The sequence below is a fragment of the Oscarella lobularis genome, chromosome 6 (genome assembly GCF_947507565.1).
Source record: "Oscarella lobularis chromosome 6, ooOscLobu1.1, whole genome shotgun sequence".
Classification (NCBI taxonomy): domain Eukaryota; kingdom Metazoa; phylum Porifera; class Homoscleromorpha; order Homosclerophorida; family Oscarellidae; genus Oscarella; species Oscarella lobularis.
Genome location: NC_089180.1, coordinates 883,707 through 897,761, shown reverse-complemented (window position 1 = coordinate 897,761; position 14,055 = coordinate 883,707). Strand labels below are relative to the sequence as shown.

At 46.2% G+C, this 14,055-nt stretch overlaps 3 protein-coding genes across 12 annotated transcripts; 1 reads left to right on the top strand and 2 right to left on the bottom strand.

Annotated features, from left to right (window-relative positions):
- The first annotated feature begins 3,035 nt into the window (after positions 1-3,035).
- LOC136188249 (TNF receptor-associated factor 4-like) lies at positions 3,036-5,599 on the top strand. Of its 5 annotated transcripts, none has more exons than XM_065975967.1 (7): positions 3,036-3,169; positions 3,232-3,786; positions 3,840-4,032; positions 4,095-4,378; positions 4,432-4,552; positions 4,607-5,051; positions 5,109-5,599. In XM_065975967.1, exons 1-6 carry the CDS (start codon positions 3,108-3,110, stop codon positions 4,616-4,618), a joined length of 1,227 nt encoding a protein of 408 aa, XP_065832039.1. In that variant the 5' UTR covers positions 3,036-3,107; the 3' UTR covers positions 4,619-5,051; positions 5,109-5,599. The 5 variants fall into 5 exon arrangements, with proteins under 5 accessions (XP_065832039.1, XP_065832037.1, XP_065832038.1 ...); XM_065975965.1 differs by having other exon boundaries at positions 4,432-4,649; positions 4,702-5,051; XM_065975966.1 differs by having other exon boundaries at positions 4,432-4,711; positions 4,779-5,051.
- Positions 5,600-7,539: 1,940 nt separating this feature from the next.
- LOC136188155 (olefin beta-lactone synthetase-like) lies at positions 7,540-10,724 on the bottom strand. Of its 6 annotated transcripts, XM_065975889.1 has the most exons (10): positions 10,653-10,724; positions 10,220-10,300; positions 10,103-10,162; positions 10,012-10,049; positions 9,941-9,961; positions 9,649-9,811; positions 9,424-9,539; positions 9,202-9,365; positions 8,820-9,152; positions 7,540-8,768 (listed from the first exon to the last, which is right to left on the bottom strand). In XM_065975889.1, exons 4-8 carry the CDS (start codon positions 10,027-10,029, stop codon positions 9,309-9,311), a joined length of 375 nt encoding a protein of 124 aa, XP_065831961.1. In that variant the 5' UTR covers positions 10,030-10,049; positions 10,103-10,162; positions 10,220-10,300; positions 10,653-10,724; the 3' UTR covers positions 7,540-8,768; positions 8,820-9,152; positions 9,202-9,308. The 6 variants fall into 6 exon arrangements, 3 of the variants coding, with proteins under 3 accessions (XP_065831961.1, XP_065831963.1, XP_065831960.1); XR_010670149.1 differs by having other exon boundaries at positions 9,611-9,811; positions 9,878-9,961; positions 10,012-10,162; XR_010670150.1 differs by having other exon boundaries at positions 7,540-8,765; positions 9,878-9,961; positions 10,012-10,162.
- A 1,142-nt stretch (positions 10,725-11,866) lies between these two features.
- Positions 11,867-13,938, bottom strand: LOC136187907 (uncharacterized). Its single transcript, XM_065975622.1, has 5 exons — positions 13,802-13,938; positions 13,458-13,564; positions 13,383-13,403; positions 13,246-13,333; positions 11,867-13,195 (listed from the first exon to the last, which is right to left on the bottom strand). Exons 2-5 carry the CDS (start codon positions 13,555-13,557, stop codon positions 12,964-12,966), a joined length of 441 nt encoding a protein of 146 aa, XP_065831694.1. The 5' UTR covers positions 13,558-13,564; positions 13,802-13,938; the 3' UTR covers positions 11,867-12,963.
- Positions 13,939-14,055: the final 117 nt, after the last annotated feature.

Here is a 14,055-nt window from a genome sequence, read left to right as displayed (position 1 = left end):
GAACTCAGCGCTGTGTATATCCGAAAAGGTCAAACCCGGATTCATCAGCCAATTTCTTTGTAATTCCATGACCCTCAAGTCGTTTGAGAATGTCTTTGATCACGGAGAGCTGATAACCTGCATAACATCAGAGCTTGAATCCAATGGATTAGAGATGACAGACACACGTTTGTGAAGACGCTTTCGAAGATCATTAGCGTAGATATTGATTGATCGGTATTCCATCATAATGACGTATACGACGAGTCGCCAGATAAAGATCGCACGGACGTTCGTCGGCGATTTCAACCCGTGCAGAGCCGAATCGGAGCACTTTCCTTAAATGAAATTATTAAAAAAAGTACCACTATTTTTCGTATCTTTACTGACTGGGTCACACTTGTAGCAGAGCAGCAACCGTGGTGCCACGTAAAGCAGCGATTGCATTCAATCATAGCCCCTTCGTCCTACGGCAAAGCAACCGCGCGTACTGATGCACGGCACGACTAAAAGGCCTCCCTACGTAATTGTAGCCGCAGTTACAATCGATTTCGATTCCAAAATCGAACGTCATCGACGACGCATGGGACATAGCATTCATAGGAATCTCCTGCGACGCTTCTACGGTGCGCAAAACGAGTTCTCGTAATTAGAGAAACTGTGCACACTAACTGTACCTTCCATTGGAATTGTTGGACTCAGCGCTCCTGCTGAGCTGGCCAGACGGGGGTCTTCATCGTTGTCAGACGACTGGTGGTGGTCTTCTGCTCAATTGCGAGGTTCTTCAAATGACTCGTTGTTGTCTGATTTTTTGATGAAAAAATACTCACTTTTTTGATATTCCTCTCCATTTTTTCCTCTTTCTGCGCAAGATCGATTTTCTTTGCCTCGTATCTCTCTACACTATTCAGAAAAAAATGTTTTTTAAAAATTTTTCTCTGACTTTAATTTCTTCAAAGAACTCAAGAACTCCATTTCCGCAATTGAAGCACTGACTTGGCCCGTTGAATTCGTCGTTGACTGGACACGCAAATCCGTCTAGTATAGTGCAGCTGATCGAATCGCAGCCGAAGCCGCTCGAACCGGAATCGCAATCTTCACCGGGAACTCGTATTCCATCGCCGCACGTTCGGTTGCGACAAACGGTTCGTCCTCCCACTGGAACTTGGCACCCGAATCCATCCTCGAGTTCACAAGCCGCCGAGCAGCCGTCTCCATTGTCGGTACCTCCATCGTCGCATTCTTCAGACTCGATTTGAAGAATGCCATCGCCGCACACTGGACAATCAACTGTGACATTACTGTCACTCTGACTGTTATTTAATGCTTGGCAAACATCGACCGGACTCGTAGCATGCATTGGTGCCATTGCTGATGAGCCCAAAAACACCTGACGTTTCGTTGACTGATCGACGGAACCGATTGCCGCCGTTCCTGCGCCGATTTTCGCACTCCGACAGTGCCTCATCGCGCTTAATTGCAAAGACGAACCGGTCCCATCAATCAACTCTTCAAATACGTACAGATGTTAGCACATTAATAATGGAGGGCGATTCCAAGTTCTGTGCAGGATCAATCCCTCCACATAACACAAAGCCTCTTTCTTCCAAAACAGATCTAAGTTCAGCAACGTTTGGCGAGTTCGGACACGATCGCACGACGTCCAGCATTATGTCAAAATTGACATCACGATACGTTGACGATTCCTCCAAAACGCCTCGTAGAAATAGCGCATCTGACGTTGAAAAAATCACGCTACAAAGATCGTCGCTTCGTACACAGTCTCCAAGGCGATTGAACAAACGATGGTCGACGAGACGGCATACTTCGGGAAACGGCGTAACCGTGCGATCGACAACGTAAACGTCGGCAATAGTGTTGCTTGTCAAGTTCGCAAGACAGATCAAGACGTCGGTGAACCACGTTGTGAAATTGTTATCTCCTCTAGGAGGACATGCGGGCGATAAGAACGTATCGAGATAGTTGGGCGAGTTGCATGGAAAGACGCCTTTTGCGCACTCAATGAAATCAGTACAGTTTTCAATGCGCGACGAACAGCGAGCTTCGGCTGAAAGAATGGTTTATCAAAGGAAAAAAAACAATTGCCCGGTAGTTTGGTCTTTTACCTATATGGCATCGTGAATCGCTGAATTCTGGTGGACAGTCGCAAGTGAAACTATCGATATCGTCAATACATGTCCCGCCATTCTGACACGGATTTGAATCACATTCATTAATCTCTGCAATTCAATTCCAATAAATATTAACTATAATCAATTGTCTGTTCTCACCGGTTTCACAAAAAGTTCCTGTATAGCCAGCAAAGCACTCACAGTTGAAATCCTTAACAAGATCTTCACACCTTCCATTTTGGCACGGCATTGACAAACATTCGTTGATGTCTGCAATTACCAATTAGACAAGGACGTTACTGAAAAGTTTCTATATGTATACTTGGCATTGGTGGAGGAGACAAAGAAAAAGGTGGTGGTCTGCACATTTTGCTCGTCTACAAGTAGGAAGAATATCAAGTCTGACGTCTCGCAACGGATCATCTACAATGTGTGAAGCGACCCTGTGAAGAGAATATCGTCTTAGAGTCTGGTACGTTACCTATGGGGAAAATATATCACTCGCCACTTTCGACCGTGAATATTTGTGGTCACATAGGTTACCGTTAATAATAGTTCCCCTACCTATAATGAATAAACGATGGAAACATGTTCCCCTACCTTTAATGAATGAACGCTGGAAACATGTTCCCCTACCCATGATGAATGAACGCTGGTAACATGTTCCCCTACCTATAATGAATGAACGCTGTTGCAACGAGACTACAATATGAGCATTGAGGGAACTGGAAATAATTTGGTGTTAGAGGAGATGCACTCTGAATTGTTTACGGAATCTGCCGTAGACTTGATCCTAGAAAAACTGGTTGCTCACATGGACATTGATCAAGAAGAGGAAGAATTAGGATATTGAAGAAATAAATACGTGTACATAAATGAATAAATAGTCTAGCACAAGCTTGCCTAATCCGGGTACTGTGTTCCGTTAATTAACCTTCCGAACGTCCCACCTGCACAACGGTTTTTTCTTCGCTTTCTACTCCTCCACGCTATTCGATGGGCATCCCTCTCGATCACTTCTTCACTAAAGTCGACGAAAATCTCGTCTGCCCGATCTGGTAGAGCCCAAACGCGTCGTTTCCCTTTCAAAGTCCGCCAACCACGCCTTCTCTCGCTCTAGTCGCGAAGTTCTACGCAACCCCGTCTCGTGTCGCGACGGGCACACGTTCTGCGAAGCGTGCGTCGTCGAGTGGCTCGCGCGACACGCCAATTGCCCGATGGATCGTCGCCCGCTCGCGAAACGCGAACTCATACGAAATCTCCCCGTTGGCGGCCTCATCGAGAATCTCGACGTGCGCTGCGTGAACGCGGACGTCGGCGCGAAGGCGAAAGCGCGCAATGCGTCGTCGCCGTCGCCGTCGCGGAAACGATTCGGAGCGACGTGCACGTGCACGTGCACGTGGCGTGGGAAGGCACGCAATCTCGACGATCACGTGCGAGAGTGCCCTTACGCGAACGTTTCCTGTCCGCATCCTCTGTGCGGTGACGTCATGTTGAGAAAATTCGTCGATGCGCACGCTAGAACGTGTCCTGAGCGATCGGTTTCGTGTCACGCTTGCGCACTCGAAATGGCGGCTTGCGATCTCGACGAACACATCGAGCACGATTGTCCACTCGCTATGGTTCCCTGTATAAACGGGTGTCTCACGGACGGCACGGTCACCATGGTTTCAAGGCGAATACAAATCGATATCGTTAATTATTATTATTTATTTTTGTTTTCACTAGGGTTCATATGCAGGATCACGTGTGTCACGAGTGTGGAAATGCCTTGGTCTCGTGTCCCTTCGAGTCGCAGGGCTGCACGGTGCGCGCCGCGCGGAGCGAGCTCGATCATCACGTGGAGACATCCGTGAAGGAATACATGCTCTTATTGGCTAAAGAAAATAAGTCACTTAGAGAAAAAATCTTTGTCCTCAATGTACGGTGTACAGGCATAGTCAATTTAATTAATTAATTAATTAATTACTTTATTTTATTTAGGAGCATGTTAAATCGGAGATAAGTGCGCTACGCGACGAGCTGCCGAATGCGTACACGTGGAACGTCGCCAATTTTCAGCAATATATCAATCTTCCAGTCGGTGAAGAGATACAGAGTCCCCGCTTTTGGCTGTGTGGTATCTGCTGGAAATTGAGACTCTATCCCAATGGAGCTTCAGCCGAGCAATCGTCCTCTATGTCGCTTTATCTCGAACGGCAAAGCGATCAGCAAGGCGCTACTCCTCTGACGACGGTATCAAACGCTGTCGTTTCTATACTTTTCCGGTAAGAAATTAAATAATAGATCAATAATTAATACAAGGTATCTTTTGTTGTAGATTTATAGTGGTTAGTCCTTCTGATGATTTCGCTGACTACATTGTGTCAATCGATCAGCCGTTTTCCTTTATGCGCGAGGACAAGGATTGGGGATGGAGTGCCTTTATGAGAACCGACCAGGTGCGCACATATTACACCGATGACGGAACGCTGAAAATCAAATGCGTGCTCCAGCTGAAGAGTTAGACAGAAGGAAAAGAATCATGAATCATATACTGTATTTAATTAGTCAGATTGTACAATGATTTGAGTAGCTAGGCTTCTTCTAGTTCACAAACGGTCCGTTTTGAAGCGAGTGATAACTCAACGTCGCAACGCGAGTCGTTATAACGGTGTTTTGTGTTAGGAGAGTTGGTCGAAGAAACCCGGATGAGTTTGGAAGATCTGGAGATCCAGGAAACGACCTCCGACGAAAGCGAAATCAGATCTCCGTCGACGCAAGAGCAGCAACTGGCCCATATGGAAGAATATTTCAAAGGAAACAGGGAAGCGTTTTAAGGGTAGGACAATTTACAATGATCCGGAAGTGATGTGGGAGAAATGGCCCGTTATCACGTTAGATATGAATAAAGTTGGTGGGACTACGTTTGAGGAGGTCAAGTTATCTTTAGTCAAATTGGTGAGAATCCTTTGAATGATGCAATGCATGCTAATAGATAACGGTTTTTTTATTTAGTTGCGTAACGTTGCTAAACATAAGGGGGTTGAGATTTCTACTCCCGGATTACCGGACGATTCTATTTCAATGATCACCACATTATTTGAAGAAACTTATGCTAAGGAAGGAAAAGAGCGTGTCGTTCTCATTGATGAGTATGATTCACCAATTGTCGCCAATTGGGATGAAGTGGAGTTGGCGACAGCGTGCCAAAAATTACTGTCAGGCTTCTACAGACAGTTGAAAGCGTCCTCTCGTATCATCCGGTTCCGCTTTTTGACCGGAATCTCGTATTTGGCAAAACTGAGTATTCATTCTGGCTTGAATGACCTAACAGATATTGACGATTACCCCGATCTTGGCGCAATTCTTGGATGCACTCGAGAAGAAGTGACATCGACGTATTCTACTGAAATTAATAGATGGTGTGATGAGTTATGTGTCAAATGACGTCAGACAGAAAATGTGTTAGTAGATTAGCCAGGTCTTGATTTTCGTCAATAAAAATTAGTGCCACGTGTTTCATGTTTGAAGCATACTCTTGCGCTCAGTTCTTGCGCTCCCACGTATATATGACTGTTGTAAGTTCCCGGATTAAACGACCACCGCCCCCATTTTCCAAATCTTGAAGAATGGGGGCGGTGGTCGTCTAATCCGGGCATTTATAGCCGTTTACCCTATGAAATCCGGCACATTGCGCCTCGTGAAAGATAAGCGTATATTTAGGAACACTTTCTGGCTAGAATAACTTACCTTCTACCAGAATTTTTAGAAAAATTTTGAAAGCTGGTTAGAAATGAAAGCACAATTGCGTTCATTCCATCTAGTTTCGAACAACAGACAAAAAGACAAGAAGAATAAGAAAAAAAAAACTGAGTGTCATCACCCCCCAACCCCCCCACGTCCTAACCTAAGCAAAATCCCATTCAGCAGCAACAGCCAACAGAGCGATGCTACTTCTTTGGAATAGACTGTCAGCTTCTGTTTCTTATCGTGAGAAGGCTTCAGGAGAATCTGAAACGAAAGATATCTCATCCAATTTTAATTTTAAGATGATTGATTGTTTTCTTCAGTTTCTCAACCACTTCTGTTTGTTCTCTACAGTCCCTTTGCTTCTTCTGTAGCTCCTTGCGCATTTCTTCCGCGCGTGCGTTTGCTCTCACAGCCCTGACATGCGCTCGAGTCACATTTGCGGACGCATATTCGAGCTGAGCCTCATATGATTTTGATTTGGCCGTCGAATCGCCGGAACGAAGCATAGTGATAACCCCGTTCTGAACTTCCTCTTTCTTCTCTTCGGCGTCCAGAGTCTCTACCAGCCTCGAAACTTCGCTTTCCGAAGAAGACAGCTCGTCGATAAGCAAATCGAAACACAGCTGAACAGCTTTAACTATCTCCGAGAGTGACGATTGACAACGAATCAATGTGAGAGCTTCGTCTATCAAAGCCTCATCGCAATCGAACTTCTTGGCCTTTTGGAGAGAATCAGCCACCGCCTTGAGCAGTTTCTGAACGTTCTCGTCGACGTCCTCGCCTTGTATCTCTGCGATGACGTCTTGCGTTTTTTTAGGCTCAGCTTCTGCCATACTAAGTACCGTAAGAAGAAAAATCAGACACAGTTAATAAACACATTTTTTGGAAAGATCTTTTTTAATTAATAAAAAGTCATGCCCTCTTCTTTCCTAGGGATTGAGAGTACTCATTTTATGTATGGGCTAGAATCTACGCGCATGCGCTCGCGATACGCGCATTTCGTTACATCAGAGATTAGATAGGTTACATATACCGGTATAAACTTTCCAGCGCGCACCACGCCCCCCAAGCGCGGCCAGTGGGGTCTGGAAATCGAGGCTTTTGTCAACGTACAGACTACGTATACGCCCGCAGCACCAGAACAAAGAGCTGCTCTACTCCAAGTTACTTGGAGTAGAGTAGTCGTTGAGTTTCGCGAGTCACGTGATTTAAGGGACCCCTTTCGGGAAACGACGCTTTTAGCGCATGAGCGCAATTCGCTAGTTGCCGAAGGTCATCAAAGCGCCGCCGTCGACTAGTCTACTCGCCCTTTCCGGAGGATCAAACAGTGTAGCGACGTTCGTTGCGTGTTCGCGAGAAACTACATTGTAGTCATCGCTTGGGACGAATTTGTCAAAGTCGTACGCACGGCAAAAATAGCGACGGTCAAATGACACTCTTACTTTCGTTTTGAAAGCGGCGAGCAGGGACGAGTGTAGAGGCGAGCAGGGAGTCGAGCAGGGCGGTCCCTTGTTTATACGGGTTTCGTGTGACGTATGGCCTTTTAGTGTACGTACTGTATTGCCCACGTAAATAATGACTTTCGTTTTCGTTTGCTTTCTCGTCAAGTCCAAAAACAAAAAGATTTTAACCCCGACTACACGGACGAGGAAATAGACCAGCTTTTCGATCAGTGGGAGGTAAAGTTGCAGACGAATCCGGGACACGCTAAACCGGATATAGATTTTCTCAAAAGATGTTGAAGAGAAAACTTCTGGTATAAAATAATCAAAAGAGTGTTTTCAATAAAAAACGCTTATGTTTTATAGTCAAGAGCAGCCACTGCGTCCATCTTGCCGTTGCCATGAGGTCGAGTCACGTGTCAGCGCTCCACCAATGATCGCTTCGATTTCAGATGGAGGGCTCGTCTCTGAACGGGCTGTTTCAACGCATTCGACTGTCAGAAAAGGCCTTTCATGATCGCGCCGTGCAAATTCGAGCCCTGAACGAGCAGCTGCAGAAGAAACGGATCCAACATCAAGTTCAACGCAGCGAAACGCGACGCGCAAACGCGGACATCGATGAAATACGTCGACGAATCGACGCTCAAAACGTCGAACTAAAGTCGCGTCGAAGTCGAGTGGAAATCCTCGCCGCAGCCTTGGAGAAAACGACGAAGGAAAAGGCGAGAATCGACGCCGAAGTCGGCGTCGTGAAAAAACGCCGAAAAATTGCCCAATCCGATTTTCTCGTCGAAGCGACGCGCTTCGAGACGACGCACGGCTTGTCGGGCAGCGGTCGCGACGAACGCAACGCGGAACGAAAGCGGAAAATCGAAAAATCCTTGAAAAAAGTCCGAGACGAATTAGAGGAGAGAAAAACGCGCGAAAATCGTCTAGCAAACGCAATGGACATAGCGGCGACGACCGACGCGGAAATAGCCGATCTCAAATGGAAATCGATCGATATCGACGGAAATTTGCGTCAGAAGCGAAAATTGAATTCTGCGCTGGAGAGAGAAGCGATCGCACTGGAACGCGGCGACAGAGACGACGAATCAATGCGTCGGCTTCACTTCGAATGGGGACGGTGCGGCGACGACGAAAAGCAAATTGAGACGACGTGCGATACCCTACGAAAAGAATTGAAATCGTTGGAGGAAGCGCGGCGTCGAAATGATGAAAAGGAAGGCGAAAAGGAGGATTTTCAAAGCGATTCGAGACGGATTCGATACAGGCGTCGCAAGTCGGATGTCGTCTCGCCGCCGCCGCCGCCGCCGCCGCCGCCGGGATTCAGTTCGGCTTCAATGACGGGCGTAATTTGCTCTCGGTCGAGTCAACGTCCTTCTGATGACGTTCAAGACGAGAGGCCGGCTCAAGTGCGACGTAGAAAGCGCGGTCAGTCGACGTCGCAGACTTGTAAGAGAGTGAGATTCCAAGAGAGCTGCTGAAGAAATAATCGATGTTGTGTGTAAAAATAAAGAGTCTATGCGCATACTTGAACAAAATCTCGTCGCGCGGGCTCCTCCATCGTCTGTACCTACCTCCTAGGGCGCCTCTAGAGAGATCTCTTTCACCCCTACGACGTAAAACAAACGAACGAGAAACCAAAAGAAAAAACATGAAAACGTTTGATTCCACAGAACCTCAAGTTTGAACACGAGTTCAAACGGCAATGGAACTCTACTTGGCTTCAGGTAGATATACGGAACTTCAGCCTTCTTGTTCCTCTCATCGATTTCCGCTTCGATTCTCTTCAATTCAGCTTGAAATCCAGCAAAGGCTTCGAGAGTCTTCTCCTCTTTGAAATGACGTTAAAACCTAAAAAAACCTAAAAAATAATTATTGTAATTGAACGCCGTAGAGAGAGGCACACTCACTTCATCCTCACTAAAAGCTGCCAACGTCCACGTCGCAGCAATTTGAACAGACGCATCGTCTGCATGCCGTTTCGCAGCTCTCCACGACCTTCTCCGGCGTCATTTCGTCAATCAGCTGAAATCTCAATTTCGATAAGAATGTGTCGAACAGAAGACATCATCCACTAAAATAATAAAAAATTAATATATTCTTCAGTTCTTCTAGCTTATCGTCATGCATACCTTGAGATACCAATACTTTCCCTTATGCGTAATCCGTGCTTTTGGCTTTGCCATATTGATGCAGTGATTCAGTCTCGCCACTCCCATGGCCGGATCAATTACAATGATAACAGCTCCTAAAGAAAAAAAATTTTTTTCTTTGCCAACCCCGCCTACAACTAGATTATTGCTTTCGGAATTCTCTCACTTTAAAGCCTTTCGATTTACTGGTGTACGTGTTTATACCTATTGAGAAGAGTGCCAGAATTGCGGCGAAGACATCTGCAGACGGAGCGACCGTGATGAGAACGTTATCGTCTTGTACGACTCCGAGCGATTCAAATTCCCGCTTAAGATAGGCAATACGGTAAAGCAGATCGCGATAGGACAGGCGATCTTCACCAATTGCCTGTGGATAAAGAGAAAAGATGATGCAATTTAGTCCAGGTTCGTCGAAAGGTCGCGAAGGCCTAACTCCTTTCATCGATCCTCGCTCTTCCTATGCGTTTGTCCCTTCACGCTCACGAGCCTCGCTTACACTCTCTTCCAACCAGCCCCTCTTAGTTAAAGAAAATTTAAAATAGTTAATGGCTCAAAATTAGACTGTACCTTCTGACGCTGACCCATCTTCTCGCTCAATCCCCTCCCTACACAACACACGGGAACCAAAGCCCCTACAACACCTAAAACTACACTGCACTTATCTGATAGCACTCCCCAAATAAGTCCTAGGGAACGAGATCAAACTAATGAATGGGAACTAAGAGAATAAATAAATAATTATATAATATCCCTTGTTCCCCCTAAAAAAACGTACCTGAAGAACTCCAATGGGTACTAAACTTTCTCCCCTACACGCGGACGTCTCCAAAAAAACTCCTTGCCTAAAAAACACCCCCTAAAAAAACCAAAAAACCGCGTGAACCTCCCCACAGAGGAGACAATGAGCCTGGGGCAGAAAGGTAAGAAAACCATGAACAGCGATACACACTATCCCCCAACCGCGTAGTGTAGGACGCTCGTTTGCGCGAGAATCGCAAAAACGACGCCCTTTCTCCCCTTCGGGCCCCCAACTTCCACCGCGCAACGTGAACAGCCCCTCGAATGCACCCAAAACTTCGACGCGAAGCGTTCGGACTCCAAAAACTCGCGTGGGAAGCAAGGGACAGGAGTAATAAAATCCTTCGAACGCGTCCGGACCCCCAAACAGAAACGCGCGCGATAAAACGACACATAAATAGATAATTTACCTTTCGCGACACTCGGATCCTTCCTCCTTTGTCCCATTCGTCCCCTTTTGAGCCGTTTTGAGTCGTGTGGCGAGCCGATGACTGAAAAGGCGTTACCCGTATAGGCGTAACCCCGTATCGTCGCCGCACGATTTTCAAAAAATCTCCGCGAAATGTACAAAGAATTTTTTCTTACATTACCAAATACTTAAAACACTATTCCCTCAACACCATCCAACGCATAGAAAACAGCTGAAGGACTCCCCGAAGCGAAAGCACCGACATACCGGGAAACACGATTTCATGACGTCTAACCCCAAATACGCCAACGAGACCCTACACCCAAATTAAAGTACACAAAATTCTCTACCAAACTCCATCAAAACAATTGCCAATCCCCCTAATCTACTATATTAGATTAAGGGTATAAGTTAACGGTTTCCAAAACACGAATTTATTATTAACAAATCGACATTACATCCAATGACGTCACACACACAGCCATAGATAGAACTCGACGAGCTCTTTCGAACGATATATGGCACGACCGCAACGGACCTAACACAACGTTAATCCCGCAACTTATTAGTTTTGAGGCCCCTTTTTGGAAAACTAAAATTCGGCCTAATTTCGCAGGGATTGCTCGAGGACACTCGAGATTTTTTCAGGAAGGGAAACCCACCGTAGAATTGTTCCCTGCCACCCCTCTAACGGATTCTCATAACTCCCTAGCAACTAAAATTGAAAAAAGAATTTCCCCACCACTAAGCCTTTCAAATGGCTGTAGTTTGGGTCCAGTAGCATTATTCCAACCATAACTCTCCCTTTCCAGTAAACCCTCGTCAAGGAACCCCTGGGCCCTACCGTTGCCATGGTTACAGGAGATTTTCTAAAATCCGGTTTATCAACCCCTACTGCTCAACAATTCTTCCTGGGCCCCTACAAACCGCAAAAATAACATAGAACCCCACTCCTACCCCTAATCGAATCGCTCTAGCTAAATAAGACTAAAAATAACCGAATAAAATAACCGAATAAAATAAAAATAACAGAATAACTTAGAACAAACCCATACCTTATTTACACTGATCCTCTCCTCGCTCCTCCCTTCCTGCTCGATCATCCATCATCTCCCTATGCGCTCGCTGTCCCTCTCCTCTCCTTTCCAACAGGGTATCCCTAGCTCAATAAAAATACCTTCGCAACCCGGATGCGCAAACACATAGGTAGCAGCACACAGGTGAAAACAAATTCGCTATTCGCTACAGTAGTAGGACTCTTACAATTCAGACCAGATACAAAAAGAACACCGAAAATGAGTACGAGTGACTCGTTCCTCCTGCCCCTATTTCAGCAATGGCTTGATAACATAATCTAAAAGGTATTGATCATGCGCAACTTGCAGGGCCACGGGCACCTGAGTATGGAGCACTTCTGGATGCCAGGCCTCTTTCCGATTGAGGTTTACTGGATATTTCTTCTCCCAAGCCAATCCAGACATTTCAAAATCAATCAATGCAATGCTTTTATCTTCTCGGACCATGATATTACGAGGATGCAAATCGCCGTGGACCATTTTCAGTGAGTGTAGCAATCGACAGCACGCTTCAGCTTATCTTCAAAGGTGACATTTCCTTTAACAAATTGATCCAACGGTTGGCCAGGCGTAACGGACATAACAGCCACTTCTACTCTACTATATTCATTGCCCATTGTTGAAACGCCGTAAAGCTCCGGCGCATAACCCTTTTTGCGGCAAAAATCATGAACAGCCGAGCCATATTTGAACTCAGAAGGAACAAATTTGACGACAAATGACTGACTTCGAGCGGTGGCCTGATACGTCGTATTCCGAATGTGTTTAGTGAAGACTAGCCTTTCTTCCTTGTCAGTGTCCCTGAACTTGAATTGCAGAGGAAGAGGCAGAAGAAATTTTACGTCTGGAGAATTTTCAACTGACAATACAAGTGAGTGCAGGCGGCGAAGAATCTTCTCAAAATCAGAGTAGAGACGAAAGATGGGAGAAAGTTGTGAGATGGAAACTCTCAGTTCTCCTGCCGTCGGCACAGAGCATGCCCCAAAGATTTGACAATTAGCGTCACTGCTGATAGTGAGAAGAATGCAAGGAAAGCCGCAGTGCAACTCATCCGGTACTGCAGACCTTCGTGCAGCAACGTATCCACCAATAACTTGGGTCAAAGGGTTTCCCGTCCCTTGCTCTACCTTGAGCTCTCCCAGAAGCCTTGCAAACTCTAGCTTAAATCTTGAGAAAACAGCAACATCAACTTGCGTTGTTCTGTCGTGATATAGTAAGTCTTTGGACCAATTACAGTCATCCCAGGGAAGATCGCCTGTAACGCTGCGACGATGTTTTCAGATTCCCGTTGATAGGGCGAGCTTCCAAAGTATTCGGCAATTTGATGGAATTCTGGAAGACTGTCATCGCTGTCCAATTCTCTTTCAGAAAAGCTGTAGAAGAACGTGGCGGGAATGCCAAATTGGTTTTGGCGGAGAAAGGTGTTTGAATACTCGCCGCTCCTTGCAATTGCATTAACGTTAACCCCCTAAAGTACTCTTCATTAGCAAAATATGCCCGTGCAATACAAATGATTACGCTTTCTCCTTCAAAATGTCACCCTCGGACTCATCTCCGTCAGAGGACACTTCCTCTTCGTAGTCATCAAAATGGCGTGGCCTTTTAGCTGCGCAAAAAAATAGCAAAGCTAGCAATAGCAGAACGTCGTCATATACCATCACGTTTTGGCCTTTGACCTTAAAAAAAATGACGCTATTTCTGTCATCCAAAAAGAACACCATTAAACTAACCTAGCTCCGAAAGATCCTTCAATTTTTTTCTAGTGCTCTCATCGAAGGGAGCCAACGTCTCTAAGTGTTCGACAACTTTTACGAGATTGAAATCGGCCATTGAAGATCTAGACAGAAGTCAATAATGGAGCCTCCCAAATCGGCAGTGCGGCGAAGAAACCGCTGACCCGCCCGGGCCCGGCGACCCAACAAGGGCCCCCACCTAAAGTCGGACACGATACCCGATCGAGCACCAGATCCGACCTAATCCATCGCGATCGCATTCGCAGCGAGGAAGGGGCAACCGACGAAAAAGGACAAAAGAGCAATCGATCGATCGATCGATCGAAGAGAACCGCACTTACTTGGTCACGGCAGAGGAGAGAACGACTTTTCGAGACAGTCGAGCTGGGGCAGAGTCGGTATGAGCTCAAGTCAGCTGCTCCGACTAGCTCTCGAAGGTAGCCGATAACGTCTGCGTCTATGCTCAGAGTCGATTCGTCTGCGGAACGTTACGAGAGCGTCACCGTTACGTAACAGGAAGGATTAAATAACCGAAAAAGGAAACGCCTTTCCTTAGCAACAGTTGCTATGCCCGGGGTACCCCTTAATTAAGGTT

Coding starts and splice junctions, on each gene's coding strand:
- LOC136188155 (XM_065975888.1), bottom strand. Junction 9,540..9,648: donor TCTGGCACTCTTCTCAATAG/GTATAAACACGT, acceptor TTTTTTCTTTAG/GAGCTGTTATCATTGTAATT. Junction 9,366..9,423: donor GAAAGTATTGGTATCTCAAG/GTATGCATGACG, acceptor TTATTATTTTAG/TGGATGATGTCTTCTGTTCG.
- LOC136187907 (XM_065975622.1), bottom strand. CDS start 13,557: ATGGCCGATTTCAATCTCGTAAAAGTTGTCGAACACTTAGAGACGTTG. Junction 13,334..13,382: donor TCAAAGGCCAAAACGTGATG/GTATATGACGAC, acceptor TTTTTTGCGCAG/CTAAAAGGCCACGCCATTTT. Junction 13,196..13,245: donor GACATTTTGAAGGAGAAAGC/GTAATCATTTGT, acceptor AGAGTACTTTAG/GGGGTTAACGTTAATGCAAT.
- LOC136188249 (XM_065975965.1), top strand. CDS start 3,108: ATGGGCATCCCTCTCGATCACTTCTTCACTAAAGTCGACGAAAATCTC. Junction 3,787..3,839: donor ACGGTCACCATGGTTTCAAG/GCGAATACAAAT, acceptor TGTTTTCACTAG/GGTTCATATGCAGGATCACG. Junction 4,033..4,094: donor AAAAAATCTTTGTCCTCAAT/GTACGGTGTACA, acceptor TATTTTATTTAG/GAGCATGTTAAATCGGAGAT.